Consider the following 26,994-nt stretch of genomic DNA (forward strand, 5'->3'; position numbering starts at 1 on the left):
GGTATTGTAGAACTAAAGATAGTGAAGCTGTAATTTTAAGATTTTATTTCTGCAGAAAAACACGATGCTTTCCTGATTGTTAAAAATCCACAACACACTCCTCCTATTAATAATGGGAATTCTCCAAAAATGTGAGCCAACTGACAGGCAACCTCAGGCATTTACCACACAGGGAACCAGGAGCTGGAGCTAGAGCAAAGCAACGTCCGGAGCACACTCAGGAGACACCCTATAGACCTGTCCTGGCAGGTAAGAGAAACAGAAGAAATTCTCTAATTAAGGCACTGACCATTAAATAGCGTCAGCCTAAGGTTGATAAAAAACCATACTGAGGTTGCTTTAGTCAGATGCTAATGGAACATTGCCCTTAGAAATTCAGAGGTGAGCCCCCATTCCACTCTGGTGATAGAAGACCCCTCTATTGACACTATCTGAAATAGTCTGTCTTATTGAAGGAACATTTTCACGGCTAAAGATTTTTAAGCGTCTTCTTGACTCTTGAACATGCTAGCCCCCCCCGCCCCAAACCTGCTGCCGCTCACCTCCCAGAGGCCAGAGCAAGGGCGCAGGGGGCGGGAGGCAGGTGGGGCGGGGCGGGGCCCGCGGCCACCCTGGATTGGCAGCTCCCCGAGGAGGCCCACACTGATTGGTTGGTGGGAGGGACCCGCCAAGGCTGTCGTTGCGGATTGGCTGCTACCCGGAGGACCCTCGTTTCCGGTAGCTTGGGGGGCAACCCCGCGCCGCCATGGCGATCGGCGAGCGGTTGGCGGCGCCGCCCCTGTGGCCCGTAGAGGCCCGGTTGGCGGCGCTGCTTCCCGACCTGCTGGTGTTCAGGAAGCCCCGGCGATCGCAACCCGAGCTCGCCACGGCCCAGGGCGTCCTCCTTGGCGTCCACGTGACGGGTGAGCCGAGGCGCGTCGCTCTCCCGCCCTGCCCGAGGGGCGGCCGTTGGGCCTGGCTCCGAGAGCCGCGGCGGTTACAGGCCTGGCCCCCGGGCGAGCAAAGGCGCGGCTTAACTGCTCGCCGCCGCCGCCTCGGGAAACCTGGTTCGGAGCTGGAGGACTCCTTCCGGAATGGTCTGGCGTAGCCCTAGAGTTCACTTCAGAAATGAAAGGAGACTCGGAAACGGAAAAGGACTTTCGCGGGACCACTCAGCAGGCTTTGAACCTAAGTTTGCTCCCAATACGCATACCGCTTCAGCCCGTTTTTTTCGCTCCATAAATTCCTTCTTTGGGTCCCTAAGTGTGTGCCCGCCACTGCGCTAGGAATTAGAGACCCAGCAGCTACTTCGAGAGTCGCTTACTCGACAAATATTTGTGGCGTCTGTGTCATGGATCTGAAGATGAGTGTCTGAAGGTGCCTGACCTCGAGGAGCTCACCATCTGAGTTCTCCATAAAGCTTTAATCCATCCCCCTCGTCGTTGGTCTCTGTCTTTCACATGGGGCGAAATCCCGTTTCTCCCTTGGCCAGGGAGCTTAAGAGGGTATGGCAGAAACGGGCTAGCTGGCTAGAGAGGAAAGAGGGTGCTTGTGGGTGAATCTTCATCTGCAGCTCCTGGAAATGAAGGGGGTGTGGCTCTCTGGGTTCCCAGGGGCGGCAGGCAGCCAGCCTGGCCCGAGTATGAACACTTGTTAAAGGGTAATGAAATTACTCCTCTGGAGGAGATCTGCTTCTTTACACTGGCTTGATGCGTGCAGGGAATAGAGCCTAAAAGTTCAGGATTTGCAGCTAACGTAATTTTTGTTTTGTCGGCTAGGGTTTACAGCATTAATGGATAGGTTCAGCCTGACCTGCAAGTCGGAACATGACATGGACAAACTGGCCCACATCTTCAGTTATTACATCAGTGACATCGTGGAGCGTGAGTGACTATTGTAGGGAAGCCAGGAGGTGTGGTGCTGGGCTCCTGAGGGTTTGTAACAGAAGGGGGCCTGGGCTAATTGAAAAGATACCAAAGGGTTATTCCTTTAGTGTTACTCATCTTTTATTTCTTCTTTCTTGCTACTAACAGGCTAGATTTTTGCCTGTATCTGCCGTTCTACCTAGTCTCACATTCTGTTGACTCAATGTTCAGAAAGGGGGGGAGGGAGAACAAATTAATTTTAATTTTTACTTTGCATGTTTATATTTTATTTCAAAATAAAGTATTCCTCAGGTTGCCTCTTCCAACAATAATGTAATGTGCCACATGTGTTTATATCCGATATAATTTACAAAACACCTTCCCATTCTATTATTGTATTTTGATCCTATGAAATAGGAATGTTTTCTTCATTTTCTGCCGTATATTAAGCTTGTGGAAATTTGCCTAATCTGGGGAAGAAAAAAAAAATCAGCTCCTTACATGTGCAGTAAACATTTTGAGTACATATTCTTTTTTTTTTTTTAAGATTTTATTTATTCATTAGAGAGAGAGAGAGAGGACAAGGGGAGTGAGGGGCGGGCGGCGGCAGAGGGAGAACCCGACTTCTGGCTGAACAGGGAGCCTGACGCGGGACTCGATCCCCTTACCCTGGGATCATGACCTGAGCTGAAGGCAGATACTTAACCAACTGAGCCACCCGGGCGCCCTTAAGTGCATATTCTGTGATATATACTGTAAAAGGTCAGGGTGTGCAAAAACCTACTTTTGAGGAGCTTTCTGACTAGTTAGACCCACCCAACAAATTAATCTGGTCCTGAAACTTTAGTAGTTATATAACATTCCCTTCTTTTATTGACAGTGTCCATACAGTCATGTCCATAATTCTGAGATTCATCAGAATTTTTACTTTGTGGAAATCTCCTTTAGGAACTTGTTTATTTGATTCACCCCTTACCCCTGAGGAACAGTTGTAAAAGGTCTTTAGATTTTTCTCATCAAGTTTAGATGAAAGGGAGAGATAGAAATTATGTATATATTATAACACCAGGAACTGCTGGGTACTAGAAATACAGGGGAAAATAAGACATAATACTTGCCCTCTTGAAGTTTCCATGTTAGTGGGAGAGACAATAAGTAAACAAGATCATTATACATTATACATTTTACAAAGGAAATAGGGTGTAATGGTAAAGAATTGTAGAGTGGGAGATTTTTTTCAGGTAGGGTGATCATAGGAGGCTCCTCAAGTGTTTAAGCTGAGACATAAAGGATGAGAGAAACACCTTGTGAAGAGTGAGGAGTAAAGTGTTTCAGGCAGAAGAATGCCAAGTGCAAAGCTTCTAAGATGGGAGGAAGCTTGCCATGTTCTGGGAACTAAGAAGACCAGTGTGGCTAACACATAGCTAGCAGGGAGAAGAGTGGCTTGAGGTGAGATTGGAGATCATTGAACTCTGTAGGCCATAAGGAGTTTGGATTATGTATTTTTGTATAAAGGGAAACTGTTAAAAGGTTCTGGCAAGGGGGTGATGTGGTCCGATTTACATTTTTGAAAGCTCATTTTAACCGCCTTATGGCAATTGGACTATAGGGAGCTGATGGAGGGCAGGTGGTAAGAATAGAAGCTAGAAGAGGCAGCTGTAGCAGCTGTGGAGAGATGAGGCTGATTTGGTCTAGAGTAGTGGTTCTCAACCTTGGCAGTACATTAAATAACCACTCGGGGAGCTTTTAAAGATTTTATTTATTTGAGAGAGAGAGAATGAGAGAGAGCACATGAGAGGGAGGAGGGTCAGAGGGAGAAGCAGACTCCCTGCCAAGCAGGGAGCCCGATGCAGGACTCGATCCAGGGACTCCAGGATCATGACCTGAGCCGAAGGCAGTCGCTTAACCAACTGAGCCACCCAGGCGCCCTCGGGGAGCTTTTAAAAATCCTGGTATCTAGGCTTTACCTCAGACCAATTAAATCAAAATACCTTGGGGTAAGCCCAGAAATAAAGATTTTTTGAAGTTTCACAGGCTATTCCAATGTTGAAGCCAAGGTGGAAACCATTGGTCTAGAGATAAGGCAGTGGAGCCATAAGGAGATGAATTAATTTGAAATGTGTTTTGCAGGTTCAACAGACAAGATTTGCTGGTATATTGATATCAGTGGGAAGTAGTGAGAAAAGCGACTCTCAAGGATTTTTTGGCTCTCATAATTGAATTGATGGTGGTGTCACTTACCGAGATGGGAAAGACTGGGCTTTGAGAAAGAAAATCAAGAGTTCTGTTTTGAATATACTGAGTTGTCAATAAGTCATTCAAATGGAGAATGAAGTCAGTAGCAATGATTGAGCCTGGAGCTCAGAGAATAGATCTCTGTTAGAGACAAGAAGTGAGTTGATGGCATAAAGATGTTACTTAAAGTTAGGAACTGATTGAGTCCACGTGAGGAGAGTGTAAATAAAGAGAGCCTAAGACTGAGGCTTGAGGGACTCCAGGACAGATTATGATTAGAGCGAAAGAACTTACAAAAGAGACTATAAAGCAGCCAGTTAGGTGGGATATTGTGTTCCTGAAGCCAAAGGAGAAGTAGAGTCTCTGGGGGAGGAAGGCTGGGACTGGCTGAGTTGAAAATGAAAAGTATAAAGTACAGTGCTGTGAGAAAATACTGAATTTAGCAAGGTGAATGCTGTTGATGATCTTGATAAATTTTAGTGAAGTGATGGAGTTGGGAGTCAGATGGGAGAAAGCGGAGAAGAGAATGGTAGAGAAAATGTTTTAAGAGTGAACAGGATATGAGGAACAAATTGTATATGGCCAACTCTTTTGAGAATTTTTTTGATGGAGATGTAGCAGAAAAATGGAGCTAATAGCAATGGAAGGTAGAGTGTTGTGTTTTGTTTTCATTTTTTAAGATATTAATAGAAATGATCCAGTGGAGAGGAGATAAGGGAGGGAGTGAAGTTCTTGAAAGGGTGGAAGGGGCTAGGATCCAGAGCCCAATGGGGTGACTTTGAAGAGAACAGGAGTATTTCTTTCATTTTCAAGAAGATGGATATAGATACAGACAGATTTGGGGAGAAGCTAAGGGAAAGAAAAGAGTCCCTTGGAGGGAACAAATAGACTAGAGAAGATATGAGGAAAAACTCAGTAGGCCATTCTTCTGATCATATATAATTCTGCCATGATCTAGTATATCTGATTTTGATGCATTTTCCTCTCTCTCCTTTACTGGGTTTCAGATGTGCTGTGTTTTGGAGGAGATATCCTAAATATCACAGGTACTTTTAAGTTTTTCTGAATATTTAAAGGACTATAAGTGAGGCAGACTTCATTTAGGTGGAATTTGGCATATTTGTTTATTCAGCATTGTTTGTTATTTAATATGTCCTTGGCCCTGGGGAAACAAAGATGAAGAAGACACAGTCACTGACTCAAAGGTTCTCTCAGTCTAGTAGAAAAACCTTGCCCATATTAAGTTCACAGGTGCTTTACATTTTGCTTAATTAAATGACAAAAATAAGTGCCTATAAAGCACTTATTTGCATGAGAAAACTAATGAGAAACTTAGGCCTTAAGAGCAGAAGCTATGTGTAAGATAGGAGTCAAAATCTCCTATCTGGAGAACTCTCAGGATCATTAATAGCTATATGCCACAGAGTTGGCCTCTTTTTTAAATTTAAACTTAATTAAGTCACCCTTGAAATTAGATTTGAACATGAACCTACATTTTATGAACCTCTTAGCTAGTGCCCCTCCCATTCTGTTAGTATACTGGTGGAGGGAAGATTATCAAAAATATTCTTTTTTTTTTTTTTTAAAGATTTTATTTATTTGACAGAGAGAACACAAGCAGGGGGAGTGGAAGAGGGAGAAGCAGGCCTCCCACTAAGCAGGGAGCCTGAAGTGGGGCTTGATCCCAGAACCCTGGGATCATGACCTGAGCTGAAGGCAGATGCTTAATGACTGACCCACCCAGGCGCCCTATCAAAAATACTCTTAAACTAAAGGAACATTTCAGCTTCTGCCTTGTCTTGTTTTTTATGATGAGTGGTTTTGAGGCTCCAAGGCAGTATTTTAACCAAGCATAATGTACAGGGCCAAGGAACCTTGCCTAACACCTTGCATGATATCTTCTGCATTATTGGGAGCTTTGCCCAGATCAGGTGAATCCAGATATTTGATGCTTGTCAGCCTGTCTTGTGTGTCTGCAGGGAATGTGCTTCTGGCACTCTGGACAGTGAAACAGAATCAACTCAGTGACATCATTACCCTGGTGGCAAAATGCAGTCTGGAGATACAGGAGAAATTTGGGATCTACCATACCAGAGAAGGCCAGGACCTGCAGCTAAAGATAGGTAGTAGCTACTAAAAGAGTGATCAATTAAAAAAAAAAAAAAAAAACCCACTATAAAAAATTCAAAATATAAATGGCAACCTGAAAAAAAAATCTGCAACTTATATACATAAGGGGTGAATATTAGAAATAAAACACCTAGAAATCAACAAAAGACTAACTTTTTAAGAGAAAGATGGGAAAGGACACAAATAAATAGTACATAGACAAAGAAATACATCTCTTTAACATGTGAAAAGATGTTTAATTTCATAATAAGAAAAATGCCAATTGAAAGTGCATTGAGATTGTTTCTCACCTATAGATACCAAAAATTCATATGCTGACCACACTGTTGATGAGGCAATGAGGAATAAACACTCTCATATACACTGCTGATGGGAGTCAACAGCAGTACAACTTCTATGAAGAATAATTTTGGTAATCTCTGTTGAGATTCCAAATGCATTTATTCTTCAATCTAGCAATCCCACTCCCAAATATTTATCCTATAGGTATACCTGACTGTGTATGAAATGTTATCGGTACAAGATTATTGATTGCAATATGGTTTGTAATAAAACGATCTATAGGAGACTGGTTAAATAAACAATATGTCTACTCAATGAGATTTTATGCAACTTTAAAAAAAGATATTCTGATATAGCAATATCTTCAAAATAGAGTTGAGAAAAAGCAAGATGCAAAGCACTGTGGTATGCTACCTTTTATATAAAGACAAAAAATAAGAATTTTTCTTGTTCATATTGGTATAAAGAAACACTGGAAAGATATATAAGAAATGAATAAAAGTTACCTATTGGAGGAAAAACAGTGTTATATTAGTTTCAGGTGTACAATATAGTGATTCAACAATCTCATACATCACCCGGTGCTCACCACAAGTGCCCTCCTTAATCCCCATCACCTATTTAACCCATCCCTCCACCCCCTCCCCGCTGGTAACCATCAGTTTGTTCTTTATAGTTAAGAGTCTCTTTCTTGGTTTGCCTCATTCTTTCTTTCTTTTTTTCCCCTTTGCTCATTTGTTTCTTAAATTGCACATATGAATGAAATCATATGGTATTTGTCTTTCTCTGACTTATTTCCCTTTACATTGTACTCTTAGCTCTGTCCATATTGTTGCAAATGTCAAGATTTCATTTTTTATGGCTGAATACTATTCCATTATCACACACACACACACACACATATCTTCTTTATCCATCTTTTCATAAGATGCTCAACATCACTCATCTTCAAGGAAATGCAAATCAAAACTACAATGAGATATCACCTCACACCTGTGAGAATGGCTAAAATCAAAAACACAAGAAAACAAGTGTTGGGGAGGATGTAGAGAAAGAGGAACCCTCTTGCACTGTTGGTGGGAATGAATGCAAACTGGTGCAGCCATTGTGGAAAACAGTGTGGAGTTTCCCCAAAAAGTTTAAAAGAGAACTACCCTACAATCCAGTAATCACCCGACTGGGTATTTACACAAAAAAATACAAAAACACTAACTCAAAGGGATCATGCACCCATATGTTTATAGCATTATTTACAGTAGCCAAATTATGGAAGCAGCCCAAGGGGCCATCGATAAATGAATGGGTAGTATAGTCTTTTTAACAATATTTATTCCTCCAGTCCATGAGCATGGAATGCCTTTCCATTTCTTTATGTCATGTTCAATTTCTTTCATGAGTGTTTTATAGTTTTCAGAGTACAGGTCTTTCACCTCTTTAAGTTTATTCCTAGGTGTCTTATTATTTTTGGTACAGTTGTAAATGGGATTGTTTTCCTAATTTCTCTTTCTACTACTTCATTATTGGTGTATAGAAATACAACAGATTTCTGCACATTGATTTTGTGTCCTGCAAATTTACTGAATTCATTTATTAGTTCTTGCAGTTTTTTGGTGGAGTGTTTGGGTTTTCTACATATAGTATGTCATCTGCAAATAGAGTTTTACTTCTTCTGTTTACTTCTTCCTTATCAGTTTGGATGCCTTTTATTCCTTTCTGTTGTCTGATTGCTATGGCTCGACTCCCAGTACTACATTGAATGCAAGTGTTTAGAGTGAACATCCCTGTTTTATTCCTGACCTTAAGGAAAAACTCAGTTTTTCCCCATTAAGGATTATGTTAGCTGTGGGTTTTTTATATATGGCCTTCATTATGTTGGGGTATGTTCCCTCTAAACCTACTTTGTTGAAAGCTTTTATCATGAAGGGATATTGTACTGTCAGATGCTTTTTCTTCATCTGTTGAAATGATCATATGGTTTTTATCCTTTCTCTTATTGATGTGATGTATCATGTTGATTTGTGAATATTGGACCACGCTTGCATCTTGGGAATAAATCCCACTTGATCATGGTGAATGATTTTCTTAATGTATTGTTGGATTCAGTTTGCCAGTATTTTGTTGAGGATTTTTGCATCTATGTTCATCGGAGATACTGGCCTGTAGTTCTCTTTTTTTGTGGTTTCTTTATCTGGTTTTGGTATCAGGGTAGTGCTGACCTCATAGAATGAATTTGGAAGTTTTTCTTCTATTTTTTGGAATAAATAATATGAGGAGAATAGGTATTAACTTCTTTAAATGTTTGGTAGAATTTGCCTGTGAAGCCATCTGGTCCTGGACTTGTTTTTTGGTTGGGAGTTTTTGATTACTGATTCAATCTCCTTACTGGTAATTGGTCTATTCAAATCTTCTATTTCTTCCTGCTTCAGCTTTGGTAGGTTGTATGTTTCTAGGAATTTATCCATTTATTCTAGGCTTTCCAATTTGTTGGCATTTAGTTTTCATTATATTCTCTTACAATTGTTGTATTTCTGTGGTGTTGGTTGTTATTTCTCCTCTTTCATTTGTGATTTCGTTTATTTGAGTCCTCTTTCTTTTTTTAATGAGTCTAGCTAGAGATTTATCAATTTTGTTGATCTTTTCAAAGAACCATCTCCTGGTTTCATTCATCTCTTCTACTTGCTTTTTAGTTTCTGTATCATTTATTTCTGCTCTAATCTTCATTATTTCCTTCCTTCTGCTGGTTTTGGTTTTTGTTTGTTGTTCTTTTTCTAGCTCCCTTAGGTGTAAGGTTAGGTTGTTTATTTGAGATTTTTCTTGCTTCTTGAGGTAAGTCTGTATTGCCATAAACTTCCCTCTTAGAACTGCTTTTGCTGCATCACAAAGATTTTGGACTGTTGTGTTTTCATTTGCATTTGTTTCCGTGTACTTTTTGATTTCTTCTCTGATTTCTTGGTTGACCTATTCATTGTTTAGTAGCATATTGTTTAACCTCCAAGTATTTATGGTCTTTCCAGATTTTTTCTTGTGCTTAATTTGTAGTTACATAGTGTTGTCGTTAAAAAAGGTACATGGTATGATTTCAGTGTTCTTGAATTTGTTGAGGCCTGTTTTGTGGCCTAATATGTGATCCATTATGAAGAATATTCCATGTGCACTTGAAGAGAATGTGTATTTTGCTGTTTTAGGATGGAATGTTCTGAATATATCTGTTAAGTCCATCTAGTCCTGTGTGTCATTCAAAACCATTGTTTCCTTGTTGATTTTCTGTTTAGATGACCTGTCCATTGATGTAAGTGGGGTGTGAAGTCCCCTACTATTGTATTATTATCAATTAGTTCCTTTCTGTTTCTTACTAATTGTTTTATGATTTGGGTGCTCCCATGCATAAATATTTAAATTGTTATATCTTGTTGGATTGTCCCTTTCTTACTATATAGTATCCTTCTTTGTCTCTTGTTACAGTCTTTTTTTTAAAGTCTATTTTGTCTGATATAAATATTGCTACTCCAGCTTTCTTTTGTCATCCATTTACATGGTAAATATTTCTCCATCCTCTCACTTTCAATCTGCAGGTATCTTTGGTCTGAAATGAGTCTTTTGTAGGCAGCATATAGATTGGTCTTGTTTTTTTATCCACTCTGTTACCCTGTGCCTTTTAATTGGAGCATTTATTTCATTTACATTCTAAGTAATTATTGATAGATGTGTATTTATTGTCATTTTGTTACTTGTTTTGTTGTTGTTTTTGTAGTTTTTCTCTGACCCTTTCTTGTCTTTCTCTCTTTCATGGTTTGCTGGTTTTCCTTGGTGATATACTTGGATTCCTTTCTCTTTATTCTTTGCATATCTATTAGTGGTTTTTGATTTGTTACCATTAAGTTTGTATATAACATCTTCTGCATATAGCAGTCTATATTAAGTTGATGGTCACTTAAGTTTGAACCCATTATTTACTCCTTTTCCTTCCATGTTTTAGGTATATGGTGTCATATTTTCATCCTTTTTTTTTTTTTGTGACTCCTTTGACTGATTTTTTTTTACAGAAATACTTACTTTTACTGCTTTTGTGTTTCCTCCTTATCATACACTCACTTATGGTCTTTCCTTTCCACGCAAAGAGTCCATTTTAGTATTTCTTGTAAGGCTGACTTAGTTGGTCATGAACTCCTTTAGTTTTTGTTTGTCTGAGAAACTTACCTCTCCTATTCTGAATGATAGCCTTGCTGGATAGGGTATTCTTGGCTGTAGATTTTTCCCTTTCAGCACTTTGAATATATTATACCATTCTCTTCTGGCTTGCAAAGTTTCTGCTGAAAACCGCTGATAGCCTTATGGGGTTTCTCTTATATGTAATTGTCTTTTCTCTTGCTGCTTTAAACATTTTTTTCTTGGGGATGCCTGGGTGGTGCAGTTGGTTGGGCGTCCAACTCTTGGTTTTGGCTCAGTTCATGATCTCAGGGTCATGAGATTGAGCCCCACGTAGGGCTCTGTGCTGCATGCAGAGTCTGCTTAAGTTTCTCTCTCCCTCTGCCCCTCCCCCCCACATCTCTCAAATAAATAAATCTTTAAAAAATTTTTTCCTTATTACTCCTTTTTGCCATTTTGATTACTATGTGTCTTAGTGTAGACCTCCTTTGGTTAATTTTGTTGGAGGACCTCTTTGCCTGGATCTGGATATGTGTTTCCTTCCCAGATTAGGGAAGTTTTCAGCTATTGTTTCTTCAAATAAATTTTCCTCCCTTTTCTCTGTCTCCTTCTGGAAGCCCTATAATGTGAATGTTATTGCACCTGAAGGCATCACTGAATTCCCTTAAGTCTATTCTCAGTTTGCATAATTCTTTCTTATTTGTTTAGCTTGATTACTTTCCATTACTCTGTCTTCTAGTTCATTAATTTGTTCCACTCCTTCTTCCCCCTGCTGTTGATTCTATCAAGTTTATTTTTAATTTCATTTATTGTGTTTTTCATCTGGTTCTTTTTTATGTTTTCTATCTCTTAAAGGTCTCACTGATGTCCTCCACTCTTTTCTTGAGTGAATATCTTTATTATCATTACTTTAAATTTGCTATCAGCCATGTTACTTATCTCCATTTCACTTAGGTCTCTTGCTGTAGTTTTGTCCTGTTTTTTTATTTGTGATATATTCTTCTGTCCCCTCATTCTGCCTAACTCTCTCTGTCCCTATGTGTTTAGGAAAGTCAGCTACATCTCTTGCTCTTGAAAGTAGTGGGTGGGATGTGTACTTTTAACTAGTGGCAGTGGTCCTCCTCCACAGGGCATGTGTAGCTGCTGCAGAGGCCGAAGGACCTGGGTACTCTGGACAGCATGCAAGGGCAGGGTGTGTAATTTTAACAAAGTGTGTGCATCCTCCATGGGAGGTCGGGAGATACAGTGTTGGCAAGGATTGCCTGGGTCTTCTTGGGGAGGGGATCCACAGCACCAGGACTGAGGCAGTTCTGGCTGGAGAGGGCAGGGCACAGTATAAGCAAGTTAGGGAGCAAGTGCCGGCCCTGCACTCATTCCCACAGGTAGCAGTTGTATGTTTATGATGAGGGGCAGGGAAGGGAAATGGCACCTGCCAGCTCCTTTGTTCCTGGAGAAGTCCCTCAGTGAACTCTGAGATTAGTAACTGACTCTCCTTCCCATAAGCCACAGGCGCCTTTCAAACTTCAGCTTCCAAGCTGTATCTCTGCACGCTGTTTTCTGTGCTGTCTTTTTAAGGGCAGGGGCTCAGCTTCCTATCACTAGCTAGGCTCTCTTAGAGCCAAGCCCACTGTTTTTTAAAGTTCCAGGCTTTAAGTCCCACTGGTAATAAGCACTCATGAAATTCAGCCCCTGTGATTTTTAAAGCCAAATGCTATAGGGATTTCTCTTCTCCTTGTAGGCTCCCCAGTGTGCTTCTTGCCCCTCTTCTTGTCCATGGCTCCCACCCTCCAGCAGTCACACCCACGGGGTTTAGATTCCCACTGAGTCCTCACCATTCCTACCCTCTTCGATGTGGCCTCTTCTCTACATTTAGGCATGGAGTTTGTTTGGCCAATCTTCAGGTCCTTTTCTGGGTTGTTTGCTCTGATCCAAGTGTTATCTAGTTGTGTCTGGGATAAGGTGAATTTAGGATCCTCTTACTGTACCATCTTCCCCAAAAATCAAAATCAGGAATTTTTATGTATATTCTTTATATAGTTTGATTTTTGAACTATGTTATTATATTACATAATCAAAAATGTAATACAATACAATAAAGATTTAAAAGCTGCACACAGAGGCAAAAATTGCATCAGTGACAGAGTCAGGATTAGAGGGGAAGCTCTATATACAAAGCTCTTTCACAGAAGTCCAGAAACATCAAGAGGTTTCTGAATGAAGGGCAAAAGTTGACTCTACCTATTCATTTATATTTTGAGGAGCAGCCTGAAGAATTATATTCTGAATTATATGTCATCTCTTCTGTCCTAGCATTTTTTGTTGTTTTGCTTTTTGTTTTATTGATGGATAATTCATAATTGATACTGTACATATTTGTATACTTTTGAAACCATCACCACAATTAAGATAATGTACATACCCATCACTCACTAAAGTTTCCTTGTACCCTTTTTATAACCCCCCTCCTACCACTCCCCTCCCTATCCTCAATAAATCTCTGATCTCCTTTCTGTCATTAGAGATTATTTTCATTTTTAAAGAATGTTGTAGCATGTATCAATAGTTCACTCCTTTTTATTGCTAAGTAGTATTCTTTTATATGGATGTACCACAATTTGTTTATCCATTCACTTTTTGATGGACAGTTGGGTTGTCAATTTTTGGCTATTACAAATAAAGCTACTATGAACATCTGTGTATAAGTCTTCAGAGAGACATGTGTTTATTTCTCTTGGGTAAATACCTAGAAGTGAAAAGTCTAGATCATATGGTAGATATATGTCTAGCTTTTTAAGGAATCGCTAATCTTTTTCCCAAAGTAGTTGTACCATTTTACATTCCCACCAGCAATGTGTGAGTGTTCCAATTTGTCCATGTCCTTATTAACACTTACTGTTGTCTGTCTGAAGAACTTCTTTTAACATTTCTCATAGTGTGGGTTTGCTAGATATGTGTTAGTTCAGTTCTTGTATGTCTGAAAAATCTTTATTTCACCTCTGTTTTCTGAAAGGTATTTTCACTGGGTATGGAGTTCTAGGTTGATGGGGGATTTTCTCTCTTACATTAAAGTTGTTTTTCTAAACAACAACTAACGTCACAGGACATTAGGTACAGTAGATGGATTAACAGGTGGTGAATTTACCATAATTTACCATAATTCCCAGAACAATGAAGAAACTAGAAAAAACACACAAAGTAACAGTTTTCAAGATATTGGACATCAGGTAATAAAGGACAATGATACCTGAGAGATAAGAAACAAACAAGGTGAACCCTCTGATACCCTAGCTTACTGCATGGAAGAGTTTCCAGGACTTCTAGCTTGCAGCATTTCCAACAAGAAATCTGCTTTCATCTTTATCTTTGTTTGTATATAATGTCTTCCTTCCACCACCACCCCCCGACCCCGGCTTTATCACTGGTTTTGGGTAATCTGATTATGATGTCCCTCGATACAGTTTTCTGTCACTTTTGTGCTTGCAGCTCATTGAGATTCTGGATCTATAGGGTTTGGGGTTTTATCAAATTTAGAAAATGTTCTGCTATTATTTTTCCAAATAATTTTTTCTTTCTTCCTCCTCCTCTGTCCAATTACACACGTATTAGGCTGCTTGAAATTGTCCTACAAGTCATTGATATTATGTTCATTGTTTCTTTTTTTCTCCCTGTTTTCATTTTGGATAGTTTCTATTGCTGTGTTTTCAACTGTACAGACCTTTTCTTTTGCAGTGTCTCTACTTACTCATTTTTCTAGGTTCTTGAATATAGTTATAACTTTTAATGTTTTCTTATTTGCTAATTCTATCGTCTGTGTTATTCTGGGTTAGGCTTGATTGATTGATTTTTCTCCTCATTATGGATCGTATTTTCCTTTTTCTTTGCATGCCTGGTTATTTTGGGTGGGTTCCAGACATTGTGAATTTAACCTTGTTGGATGCTGGATTTTTTTATACTTCTGTAAATATCCTTGAGCATACTTCTGGGATGTGATTAGCTTGATTTTTTTTCAGGTTTTGCTTTTAAACTTTGTTGGGTGGGACCAGAGCAGTGTTTAGTCCAGGGCTGGTTTTGCCCCATTCCTGAGGCAAACCCCTTCTGAATACTGTACCTAATGTCCTGTGACTTATTAAGTTTGACACTCTGGCTGGTGGGAATAGGAACTATTGCCAGCCCTGCGTGATACTGGGGCTTGTTCCTTCTAATCTCTTCAGGTGGCTCTTTCCCTGGTTTCAATGTGGTTTCCTCACATTGATGTACTTGTTAGTACTCAGTACTCAGCTAAAGACTTGTAGGGGACCTGGTACAAATCTCTGGAATTCTCTCTCTGTACACTTCTCTCCAGTACTCACAGTGCCCTGTGAACTCTAACCACCTTGGCCTCCTCAGATCTTAGCTCTGCTTCCTCAACTTGAGGAGTCCTCTGGGCTATACCTGGGCTTCCCCTCCCTGAGAAGTCCTGGAAACTCTTCCATGCAGTAAGCTAGGGTATCAGAGGGTTCACCTGGTTTGTTTCCTATCTCTCAAGTATCATTGTCCTTTATTACCTGATGTCCAATATCTTGAAAACTGTTACTTTGTGTGTTTTTTCTAGTTTCTTCATTGTTCTGGGAATTATGGTAAATTCACCACCTGTTAATCCATCTTGGCCAAAAGCATATATCTCTACGATTCTTTTAAAACTATTTTCCCTTTGTTTTTAGCTTAGATTGGGTAACTTAGCTAAGGGCAGGCTTAACTTGGATATAGTCCTTTTTCCTCTGGCAAGCAAACCAGTTTTTTAGCCATATTAGCAGTGAGAAATGCCTCAGGGTAAGAAAAACAGGGGATAGAATAAAAGTGTATGGCAAAGCCCAAGTCTGGTAAAATACTGATTGGTATTTTATCTGGTAAAATCACTTAGCCTTGATTATATGTTGAGGAGGTGGTATAGTCACTGTGGCAGCAGTTTCTGAGCATAACCATTTGGTCTCTGCCATCACAACCTAGTTGTTTATTAGAAGAACAACTTAAAGAGAGGAATCTTAGAGGCCTAGGATCTCTTGCCTCTTCCTCCATACAACCCAGGCTTGTTTGAATGTGTCTGGATATGCTTAAGACAGAAGGAAATCTGAGGCAAAGTAATATTTTTGAAGGTAAGCTCACCTAATATTTTTGCAATAACAAGACTGGCTTGATGCATAGAGCAATGTGCATAGTTTTCTAATTGAGTTTGGCTATTCACCACTGGTCTCCTTTTTTCTGGATAGGTCTATCTGCAGGTCGGATTTCCCAGGTTATTGTTGGAGATGAGCAGCGACAGTACCTCTTGGTGATTGGGCGGAATGTGGATGATGTCCAGGTAGCTCAGCGTTTGGCTCAGGCAAATGAGATTGTCTTGTCCTGGAACTGCTGGAAGCTTTGTGAGCAGTACATGTTTGAAGTGGAAATCATGAGGGAGGATGAAGCTGTGAAGGTAGGAGGCTGGTCCCATCCATTGCACGTCCTGAAAAGGCCTTTCTCCTACACAGGGCAGTGCTCTGGTGCTGGTCACATACGGCTTGACCAAACCAACAACAATTAGAACTCTATTTTGGAGGGAGGTGGGAGATATCCTCCCAGGAAGTTAGATGAGGCAGAAAAATAAGGCTGGAAAGATACATTGATCAACAAGGGAAATGGCATCCTCAGCCCCTCTGTTAAGGGACCAACAGTAATCCAGTCGGTGGGTGGGCGCCCAATTGAGCAGTTTCCTTTCTGTAGTTAAGAGATATGCGGATCATTGACCCATTTGATTTTGATGAGCATTTTGACAAGTGCCTTGATTACCTGCCACATTACCGGACAAGTGCTGGTAAGTTACTTGGTCCTTTCTCCCCAAGCCCAAAATTTCAAAGATAAATTTTCCACATGGCTGGAGACATTTTGTTTTTTTTCCTTTTCTCAGATACTCTAAGAACTGCCCTGGAGTTGGATCCAGACTCTACTCTTGAACAAACCCTGCGGAAGCACATAATGAAAAACCTCTTGAAGAAGGTTATTTCCTAGTTCTTGAGTCATCGTGTAGACTGTGTGTGTGTGTTTATGTTGACAGGTGTACATTTATATGTGATGACCTTTTCATATTGATCCAGTTCATCTCCTCTCCATTGTAATGCTGGCAGGTTTCCCCATCTGTACCAGTTCCTGTGATGACATGACTTAACTTCAGATTTCTCAGTTCTAGCAAGTGGAAGCCATATTTGTTTTTCAGTGTGTCCCTCAAGAAGCTAGTACATTGTTTAGTAAACAGGGTAGAGAGTATATGCTTGGTAAATATGTGTTGATTGTGTATATATGAATCTATATGAATCCCTTAGTAAGTGATATAATGACTAGTAGAATGGACATATCAAATTACCTCTAAGAGAAAACATAAAAGTGTGGCAAATTTCATCAGTGAATTAGGTTTAAAGTCAAACAGTTTTAATTCCAAGTGTACTGGTTTGTACATCTTCTATACTTCTCAAACCTGAATTTTAAGGTTTTTGTCTGACATCTGTAAGTTATTTTCTCATACTCACCATGGAATATAAAATTCAAATGCTTAAACATGATACTGAGAGTTGAAGATACAGGCACGATAACTCACTGTGTCTTTGTAGATTGATGAAGGGCAGCCTATGGAGTATATATCCGAATTCCGTACCGTGACTATGGTTTTGGTCAGCCTAGAGTTCCACAAGACAGCATGGATGTCGCATTTGTGTCATCTTATCCAGGAGGCTGCCCTGTACATCTCCACAGTCATAGAGAAAGGGGGTGGCCAGCTAAGCCGGATCTTTATGTTTGAGAAAGTAAGTACAAGGAAACTTGACCCATCAGCATTAAAGGTGAGTGAGGAATAATAGTTTTGTTCCCCACATAACACATATGTAAGTCAAATTCCCTGCTGTTTATTTTGTGACAAGCTATAGGACATCAAAAGTTCAACTAATAATTGTTAAGGAATGGGATGTTCTAGTTAATTTAATTTTCAGGGTAACTGAAGATTATCTCCATGTCCTTTTTCATTCAATTCTTGTTGAAAAATCTTTGTCAGAGCAAAAGCATATTTTTCTGGTTCTATTAGTAAAGTGAGTGTAATCAGATAATTCTGATAATTGAGGAGCTTGAAAAAGAGCAGCATCATAATACATGACATTGTAGGTGAATAAAAATGTGAGTAGATAGACAGCTCAAGGCATATACTAGAAATGGAATTTTTGAAAAGTTCTTGACATCAGTTTTTCTTATGTTTTAAATTTCAGTTCTTTGAAGAGTTAGTTAAATCAAGATTTTATTTCTTCTTCTTTTTTTTTTAATCTCCATGTTGATGTGGCCCAGAGTGTCCATTTCATGAATCCTGTAGAATTCAACATTCCTAACAGAAAACCAGTGGGGAAAAGCTCTGGCCTCATTCAGGGGAGTTGGTCCAGTTGAGGCAAGCATATTCTTTCCCTGGGTAAACTTCTCTTTTCCTTCTTTGTCATCTGTCCCAGGGCTGCATGTTCCTCTGTGTTTTTGGCCTTCCTGGGGATAAGAAGCCAGATGAGTGTGCACATGCCCTGGAGAGCTCCTTCAGCATCTTCAGCTTCTGCTGGGAGAATCTTGCTGAGACCAAGTGAGGAGGAAGGTGGGGCAGAGAGGAGCTTCTCAGGCCCCAGGGGGCTCTTCAGGCAGGGTAGGAGGCAGTAACAAGTAGCTGGGGTTGAGAGTGTCCAGAATCTGCCTAAAGAGGAGAGAACATGCTAAAGGAAGTCAGAAAATAAGCTCTATTAAGGAATCATTAGGCACAGAATTATGTAATAGATACCCAGGGAAAATGAAGATAAGTTTCCATCTAATGGGGTGAAAGAGGGAGGCACCAAATACTCATAACAAGATTTAAAAACACCACAAAGGAACAAGCAAATGTGTAAATTAATATAATACAAATAATATGTCTGTATGTCGTGGGAATGTAGAACAAAGGCTGCCTGTCTACAGGGAGGGGAGGTATGGGAAGAGAAGTTGTAGGGCAATTATCAAGATAGGAAGGGACCACCGCTGGAGTTCAACAATTGGGGAAAGCGAGAGAGGGCATTTTAGACAAAGGAAGCATGGTGAAACATCCAAAGATGTTTAGTCTTATTCTGGTGTGGCAGCAGAACCAACTGCGTGGTTTAGGTCTTGGGTGTCTCTTACTCACCCTGAGCAATGGGCCCAAGTAAAAGTCCTCAATCCTGGCCTTAGAAGAAGGCAGGAGAATTTTGATGGCAAAGATACAGTAGTGTTAGCATTTTTGCCACTTTTTGTGCTCTTTGTAAACAACTGAAAATGGTTTATTTGTAGATTTAACTTGAAACTAATTTATGCCTCGTTGTACCCTCTTTCTCCATCCACATATCTTATCCGTCACATGAAATTTTCACATCAAGTGAATTTTCACATCAAGTAAGTCTGATTATTCCCTGTTATGTATGAACTTGCTACCTTTGAACCTTTTCTTCACCTGGAACAGTGTATGCCCCCTTTTTAAATAATTCATATTTCTAGTGCTTTCCCATTCCTGGCCTAGGTAGGACCACATCTCCCTTCAGTTGTCCCTACTGGACACACCGTCTGTGCTGTAGCCATCTTGAACTGCTTAGTTTTGCACAAACACAGCAGGCTTTTCAGAGTCTCTGCCTTTTCCCACTGAAAGGAATGCTGTTGCCCCGCTTTCACAGTACTTCAACTTACAAAGTCCAATCATACACCCTCTCTGAGTGCTTTTTCTAACTCTCTAGTATGAGTTAGTATATTCATTCTGTTTGCTCTGTTAATTTGCTATACTGATCTCTAATATGTAGTATTTGTCTTGCTAACTTATAAATATGTCTCTTCGCCTCCTTCAATTTCTACCACCTTCCTGCTGCCCGAAACTGAACTTATCCAGAGCAAGATATTTTAAACACCTAGCCCAGTACTTGGTACTGCACATACTTCTCAGTGCTTGTTAAATGAATGAACCTATACACGAATGAATGAATGAAAAATATTACTTATTTTTAAAATGTATTCCAAAGGCTAATTCGTTTCAGGAAGGCTTCCATCAACAGCCTGACCCTGTGATTATTCCTTTACTCTGACATTCTAGCATTAATTGATCCATTAACCCTGTATTGATAACTGTTGATCTACTTTTCATTTTGGGGTTTTATCTGAGGCAGCATGGTATATTGGAAATAACACTTGGCTAGGAGTCAGGAGGCCTGGATTTTCATTCTGACTCTTCTGTTGATTTCTGCTGTGTAACTCTGGGAAAGTTAATTAGCTCCTTCAGTTGTGGGTTTTGTTTTTTATTTTGTCAAATGGGGTTAAAATATTTGCCCTACATACTTCACATATTTGTTGTTAATTATCCCTCAAAGGATCAGATGGAGTAATCAATTTGAAAGTACTTTAAAAAACATATAAACTATCTAACAGATATAAGGTGTTTTTATTTAGTCTTTCTGCTGATAATAGCTCCCCAACTAAAACTCCATGAGTACGGGGACTATTTTGTTCCTTTGTAACTTTATACACATCATGTGATGTAGACAGCAGTCTCTGGCCTTTTCTATTCTGAGCTCTAAAACTAGACATCTGGATCTGAGGAGTCACAGCTCTAGTGCCTGACTTGGAGGCTTCTGACTGTATTTACCCACTATTGCTTTTCTGACCCCCAGGCTTGTTTCCATCAGTATTACCAACGGACCAGTATTCTGTGGCGTGATTGGGGCAGTAGCGAGACACGAATATACAGGTAGAACAGGACATTGGACTATTAGCTCTGTGACTTACGGGGTAAAAGTGGAGGAGATGGTTCAAAAATTCTCCATCCTTTTCTTTACTGTCTCTCTGACACAGTTATTGGCCCAAAGGTGAGCCTTGTGGCCAGAATGATAACTGCTTATCCAGGTTTGGTGTCCTGTGATGAGGTAACATATCTAAGATCCATGCTACCTGCTTACAACTTCAAGAAACTCCCAGAGAAGATGATGAAAAATATCTCCAACCCAGGGAAGATGTATGAATACCTTGGCCATAGGAGATGTATGTGAGTGTCATTAATAGTTTATTCCCATCTCTTTTACAGAATCAGGGTATAGGAATCATCAGTGTTTGAGTGTATGAAACTAGAAAGAAAGATGCTTCGAGTCCTGGCGTGCTGGAATAAGAGACATAAGAGGAGGGTTTAGTGTCTGAGATCTTTAGCTTTTCTGTTTAGCTCTTAGCTAGTTCCTCAGTGAACTTCTTGCTATCCAACAGGAAGAGAATGCAATAGGTCACGAATCTGGGTGTTCTTTTTTTCTTTGTGTAGCTCGCAATTTATTTACTTCTCTGAGCCTGGAACAATCAGTATTTCTCCCCTTCCTCCTCCCAAAGATTTTTAATTTTTTACAACTCTTATATAGAACTCTGGACCTTTTCAATTATCTGAAAGTACTTGCTGATGAGACAGTTTGTCTTCTAGCTATTTAGAGATATATATTCTATCTATCCCAATCTGTTAATAGACACATTTCCCTTTGTCCTTTTTCCCAGAATGTTTGGGAGGAGACATTTGGCCAGAGAGAGAAATAAAAATCACCCTTTGTTAGGTGAGTTTTCTTTTCTACCTTAAATCATATTTTTTCCAGCTGTAGATGGTTAAATGTGATTTTTAAAAAATGCAAGACTAAGTGCTTCTAAGCATTATATTAAAAGAATAGAGAGCAACCTTCTTACTGAATTTATGTTAATTTTGAAGAGGCCTTGCCATTTCTTTTCCATGTTGAATGTTTACACTTCAGGTAGAGTCTTCTCACTTTGCCTGAGAAGTACCAACATTTAGTAAGAATCTTTGTAAGTCAGAGTTCAGCTATTGAGGTCTGCTCAGCTTGTTGTGGATCATCTCTAGAGGAAAATTCCTCATCATGAGACCATAAAGAGGGCACCAAGACTGTTACCACACACACTATATATTCCCTATCTTTATATTTATCTTCATTTATATCTATTAGTCTATTATCTTTACATAGCCTGTGACCAACTTTGAAGACTAGATTGTTATAATGTATATATATATACACAGTATAACTAAAATGTTATAATGTTACAAAAAGCTAAGAAGATATAGTAGCTCCCATGTCTCTGTGGTCCCTAATTATTCTTAATGTTATTATTTCGGCTCCAGAGCAAACCCCCAAGCCCAGCACACATTTCTGTGTAGTCCAGAACTGATTTTATGCAAAGAGATGTGAAGCCTCATCAAAGAATGGGATTCTGCCCAGGATTCTAGGGGAAAAAACCATTGAGAGTTACCTTTGCAAAATAAATAGAGTGTCTACTAAAAACACAGGAGTATTAGGTGCTCCCTGTCTCTCTACAGACCGGGAGAAAGAATTAGAAGCCTTCCAAATGGCACAGCGGGAATGTTTGCACCAGAAGAAGGGACAAGCAGTTTTGTATGAAGGTGGAAAAGGCTATGGAAAAAGTCAGCTGTTGGCTGAAATAAACTTCCTAGCCCAAAAGGAAGGACACAGGTAAAGATTCCTGCTTTCTGGCTCAGTGTCTACTTCTCTGGAGGCTCCTTTCCCTTGTTGGTAAGACTTGTATCATTAGATTCAGCATCCTTGGGGCTAGTGGAGTGAGTAACCTCTCTGTGGGTCAAGGGACTCCCAGTGACCATATTAACATTCACAGGGTGTTACCATTGAAGCTGAAGGAAGCAGATTTCAAGCAGTGCTTCTATGCCATCCAGACCCTCATGGCCATCTTCTTTGAGATTGATGCATGTCCAGCCTATTACCGGCAAGAGTGCCTACACAAACAGCTCTGTGGGATGGTGGAGGAACCTCTTCACTGCCTTTTTAATGACCTCTTCTTTGTGAAGGTAATGAAGGCCGTGCCTTTCTGAATTGGATACTAATGTTATTTTTGGTGAATAGTTGGACCCAGGATTGTTTTCTAATCTAATGCCCTTAGGCCATATATGTATAGCCTAAGAACATATAGTTAGCAATGGCAGGGTTGAGATTTGAAATCCCTTTGACACCAAAACCCAGGCTTTCTCTTTGTTGAGGAAAGTAGATTCTAGGACTGACTCCAATACTTGCTAATTGAATGTCGTGGCACAAATCGCTTTGCCTGAGACTACATTTTTCACCTGTGAAATGATGATTATAGTACTTTATGTGATTAGTGCATACATTTTAAAGGAGGTGATATATAAGAGATCATAGTGTAAATGTGAGTGTTAAATCTGTCAAGGTGATACTGACCGGTTGAGCGTCCCCAGCAATTTTATCCATGTGTTCTCAAGTCAGTTGTAATGTTTTGTTCTTTAACCCTAGCCATGCCATGGAGTTTGTCACTTGAACCAGCATCTGAATCTCAAAAGCTTCCAGTGGTCTAGGGTTTACGTGGTACCCAAGAGTGAGCAGACTTAAGAATTCCCTGGTCCACAATTCCATTTATTCTTCCTCCATCGCTTCTCCTAATCTACCAAGCCTGCAGGGCATTGTATATAATGGAAAATAGACAAAAGTAAAATCTCTGCAGTCCTCGGCATAGCCGTTTTAAGACAGGCCTTGCCTGGGGCTCTGGCCCTTGCCAAAGTGCTGGAGGAATGGCCTCACTTTGACTCTCAGGTCCATGGTAACTCACGTGCCATGGCCTAGCACAATGTTAGGAGATGCCCGTTGCAATTCTTTCTAACAAGTTTCATGCACTCATTCATTCTGGCATACTTGGAAAAACTGGGGTACTGGAGCTGTCTAAAGTGACATTGCTAAGTCCAACCTGTCACTTTACTTCTTAGTCATGACCCTTTAAGGGTTTGCCAGAGTCTGGGTATGGAAAGGAGGTCTCTCTCTTTCTCTCCCTCTAACCTCCCGTTGACTTTCCATCTTACTCTCTGAACTCTATATTGATGTTGGATCAGCATTTGTGACCCTATGCCCCGTCCTATAGAAGAAACCCATTCTCACTCAAAATAGAATCATTATCTGCTCCCTTTGGAGAACCTGTATATTTTTATTAGATCATCATTGTGAATGCTAATATATGAATAATTTTCCTGGTTAGTTTCCCTTGTCCTTCAAAGTTTCGCACATGGATGACCTGACCAGACAAAAGAAGGTTAAGGCATGTTTTTTTCAAGTGCTTCAGGAGGTGGGTATTTTTGCTACATACCATTAACTCTTAATATGTGGAGATGGTTTGTGCTTATTTTAATCTATCCATAGCACACCTTGACTTAGGCCTGCCTATTTGTGATATCTTCATTGTTTGTATCTATCTTTAACCTTGAATCAATCCTATTGCACAGAGTACAAGAAAAGTTCTTTGCTCTTCCCTGATCCTTGGTTCTTAATTTAAAACAGGGTTTCTAAATGCAAGCAGATAGCTGTTTTACCTCCTATTTATTACAAATACACTCAAGCCTTAACCCAGATTACAGAGTCAAAAATATCTATGAGCAGAAACTGATGTATTCATTCTGGAAAGCAATCTAGAAGTAACTAGTCAAATTTTAATAACATGCATCTTCTAGACCTAGCAATTCCACTCTTGGACCTATGTCTCAGGGAGTCTGTTCACGGCAGTGTTTGTGGACGAGAGGGACGCAATGGCATGAACTCATGGATGAGAGCTATGCAGCATAATGCAGAAGTCTAGAAATAAGGGAATAGATGAAAACATTGCAACACAGAGTGGTCTTAAAAATAATCCTGAATAAAAAGACAAACAAGGAGATCTATATAGTAGCATTTACATAAAAAGTTTACTTAACAAAACAATGATGCACCTTTCATAAGAACACAATACAAACAAAAGGATTACAGTAAACACCTTAGAATGGTTACCGGCTGCAGCAGGGGAGTGGGGAATGTGGCTAAAAATGAGTATATTTTTTAAAAGTTTACCTGAATAGGGCCTGGTAATTGGTAGCTTTAACAAGCACTCAGGTAATTCTGATGTGCAGCCTGGTTTGGAAGTTACTGATATAAAGTATTATGAATTCCCACACAGTTTGAAGCCTTTGCCAAAATGAAATGTTTGAAAGCTTCAAGTTTGATTTGGAGAATATTTTGATGTTCATTTAGTTTTTCAGTTAGAGTATTTTCTTGTCCAAAGAACCTCAGGACATTTCTTTAGAAATTAGATATACTGGCTATATTTTATACTTATAAAATAAAATATTACCTGGACTTAGGACACATTTTACTCAGAAAATCCCAGCCTGTGTTGACATTTTATTTAAATTGCTGTTGGGAAATTCATGGTACATTTGAAAATCAGGTTACTTCATTTCTAATCAAAGGTTGTCACTGTTTGCTGTTATTTTCAGGCAGTGAGGGAAACACCACTGATTTTCCTCATTGACGAAGCCCAATATATGGATGCAGCTTCCTGGGAATTTTTGGAAACATTACTCTCCACTGTGCCCATCATCATGGTGATGACATTGACCTCTACCTTCACCCTGTGTGGCTGTGCCCAGCACTTCTTGCAGAGCTCTCAGGCTGTCCTTGTGCCCATTTTGAAGTTGGCAACAACCTCACTGTTGCGAATGGCATGTTGGGAACTGGGGGTGGTGAGCATCCCCCAAGAGCTGCAGATGTGAGTGGCTAGGACTAGCTGAGCACTTCATTAAGGGCAGAGCCAGTGCCATAATATAAGTGAGAAGGCTCAGGTCTCACTTACCCATGTTGGGGGAGAGAATGGCCTTAGTAACCATGATGAGGCCCAAGACCAGATTCAAGGATAGATAGTCTCCTAGTAAACCAGTAAAGGGCTACCTCCCTAGGCTATCATCCAGGTTTTCACAAGACAGGACTTGGATGGCTTGCTTCTGGTGTCAGTTTATATGTGATCAGGCCACTTTCTAGGGCTCTTTGTAAGGGGACATTTGTTCTTTTTAACAGCAATAAAAACAACATAGTTAAAAAAGAGAAGTTACTACTAAAATAAATTTCAAACCAATCAGAATTTTTTTTTTTTTTTACATTTCTGTGTTGCTGCTTACCTCTGTTAGTATATATCATCAAAAGCTGACTTTAAGAAAGGAGAAATATTTAAAAAAAGAAAAAAGAAAGGAGAAATATTCCTCAGTATAAAATATCCCTGTACTTGGCTCTCTTCAAGTGGGCATCTTAGTCAGCAATCCCCTACTTACCTCTCTACAGCTACCTTCTCCACAGGTGCTTTGGAAACCCCCTCTACTGTGAGGTCTTATGCCAGGACCTTCTCTCCAAAGATGTATTGCTCTTTCACGACCTCCAAAAGGAGGAGAAGAACAGCAAGTGGGAGACACTCTCAGGTAAGCTTAGCTTCCAGCGTTTTACCGTCCGTCATCTGGCTGCTGGGGTTCATCCTTTGATATGGCATCACCTGACCCTTATGAAGCATGTGCCCACTCCATACTAACATTATAAGCAAGAGGAAGCCTTCCTGGCCTGCCTCAGAGAACTTAATCGAGCCAATCTCTTATAGTTCCTTTTTGAGCAGCCCAGGAGGTAGGGATAGGAAAAGAGGATTTATAAACATAAGAGTTCAATAAAGAATTGCATATTAATTACTGATGAGGATGATGATTTGGGTAGGGGGTGGGAGAAGAGGAAGGGGTAGAAGTTTGTATAAATCTGGAAAGGCATCCAAGGACTGTGATGTAATAGAAGAGAGGGCTACTGGAAAGTAAATAGGAAGAGTGTAAATGTTGGATACCATATGGTAGAGAAAATGTCGTTAGTTTCTAAGAGAAAATTAGCAGGCAGGATGGGTGGGGTAAGCCACTTTAAAACATATGCTCTATTTATCTTCATCCTGTTAATTCCTTGACTGAATTCTTGTAATTTTGTGCCTTTAAAACTACAGTCACTGAGCATGGTGTTTTCTCAGTCATAGTCTTCTTTCCCTACAGCCAATGTGATGAAATCTACAATATATGGTATTCTTCCTGCTGGCTCTGAAGAAGACCAGGAACTTTATATCTGCACAGTCAAGGATGATGTGAACTTGGATACTGTGCTTCTCCCACCATTATTAAAAGGCAAGTCCCTTGAAAACCTCAAGCAAACCAATTACAGATGTCATTGCGCTTAGTAATTTGGTGATTGATTGAATATAGGTCTTTCATTATCACACTAGCTCCATTTTCTTCTAAAAAAGAAACCTGCCTTCTAGAAATAAGTTCTGGCACTGCCCAAAGAGCCTTTAAGAGATTTGTAATGCTACTTGAGTAATGTTTTACTTAAGTGAGCCCCTTGTACTCTGGGTCTGACTAATGCCTAAGAAGTTTTCTAGTTATTTGATAAAAATTAGGTCCTGAGTTTCTCTTTGTGCATATTCCTATGCTAGAGGAGGCAGT

The 26,994-nt window shown here is 39.9% G+C and overlaps 1 protein-coding gene across 8 annotated transcripts in view; it reads left to right on the forward strand.

Annotated features, from left to right (window-relative positions):
* The first annotated feature begins 734 nt into the window (after positions 1 to 734).
* LOC118001457 (adenylate cyclase type 10-like) overlaps positions 735 to 26,994 on the forward strand; it is a 43,916-nt gene continuing 17,656 nt past the window's right edge. For 7 of the 8 annotated variants that reach the window (XR_004676701.1, XM_034991569.1, XM_034991570.1 and 4 more), the window contains exons 1-19: positions 735 to 902; positions 1,758 to 1,862; positions 5,087 to 5,125; positions 6,059 to 6,202; positions 15,884 to 16,089; positions 16,377 to 16,467; positions 16,561 to 16,649; positions 17,258 to 17,449; positions 18,134 to 18,255; positions 18,966 to 19,067; positions 20,327 to 20,403; positions 20,508 to 20,697; positions 21,186 to 21,241; positions 22,012 to 22,165; positions 22,326 to 22,515; positions 23,709 to 23,795; positions 24,976 to 25,247; positions 25,814 to 25,947; positions 26,548 to 26,676. Coding sequence is in view for 7 of the 8 variants with exons in the window: in XM_034991569.1 (XP_034847460.1) it covers positions 746 to 902; positions 1,758 to 1,862; positions 5,087 to 5,125; positions 6,059 to 6,202; positions 15,884 to 16,089; positions 16,377 to 16,467; positions 16,561 to 16,649; positions 17,258 to 17,449; positions 18,134 to 18,255; positions 18,966 to 19,067; positions 20,327 to 20,403; positions 20,508 to 20,697; positions 21,186 to 21,241; positions 22,012 to 22,165; positions 22,326 to 22,515; positions 23,709 to 23,795; positions 24,976 to 25,247; positions 25,814 to 25,947; positions 26,548 to 26,676 (2,536 nt within the window). In the remaining variant the exon portion in view is untranslated. The remainder of the gene's footprint in view (positions 903 to 1,757; positions 1,863 to 5,086; positions 5,126 to 6,058; positions 6,203 to 15,883; positions 16,090 to 16,376; positions 16,468 to 16,560; positions 16,650 to 17,257; positions 17,450 to 18,133; positions 18,256 to 18,965; positions 19,068 to 20,326; positions 20,404 to 20,507; positions 20,698 to 21,185; positions 21,242 to 22,011; positions 22,166 to 22,325; positions 22,516 to 23,708; positions 23,796 to 24,975; positions 25,248 to 25,813; positions 25,948 to 26,547; positions 26,677 to 26,994) is intronic. The other variant, XM_034991567.1, reaches the window with a different exon arrangement.

This window comes from Mirounga leonina, unplaced genomic scaffold (genome assembly GCF_011800145.1).
Source record: "Mirounga leonina isolate KUSES-001 unplaced genomic scaffold, KU_Mleo_1.0 Mir_53, whole genome shotgun sequence".
Classification (NCBI taxonomy): domain Eukaryota; kingdom Metazoa; phylum Chordata; class Mammalia; order Carnivora; family Phocidae; genus Mirounga; species Mirounga leonina.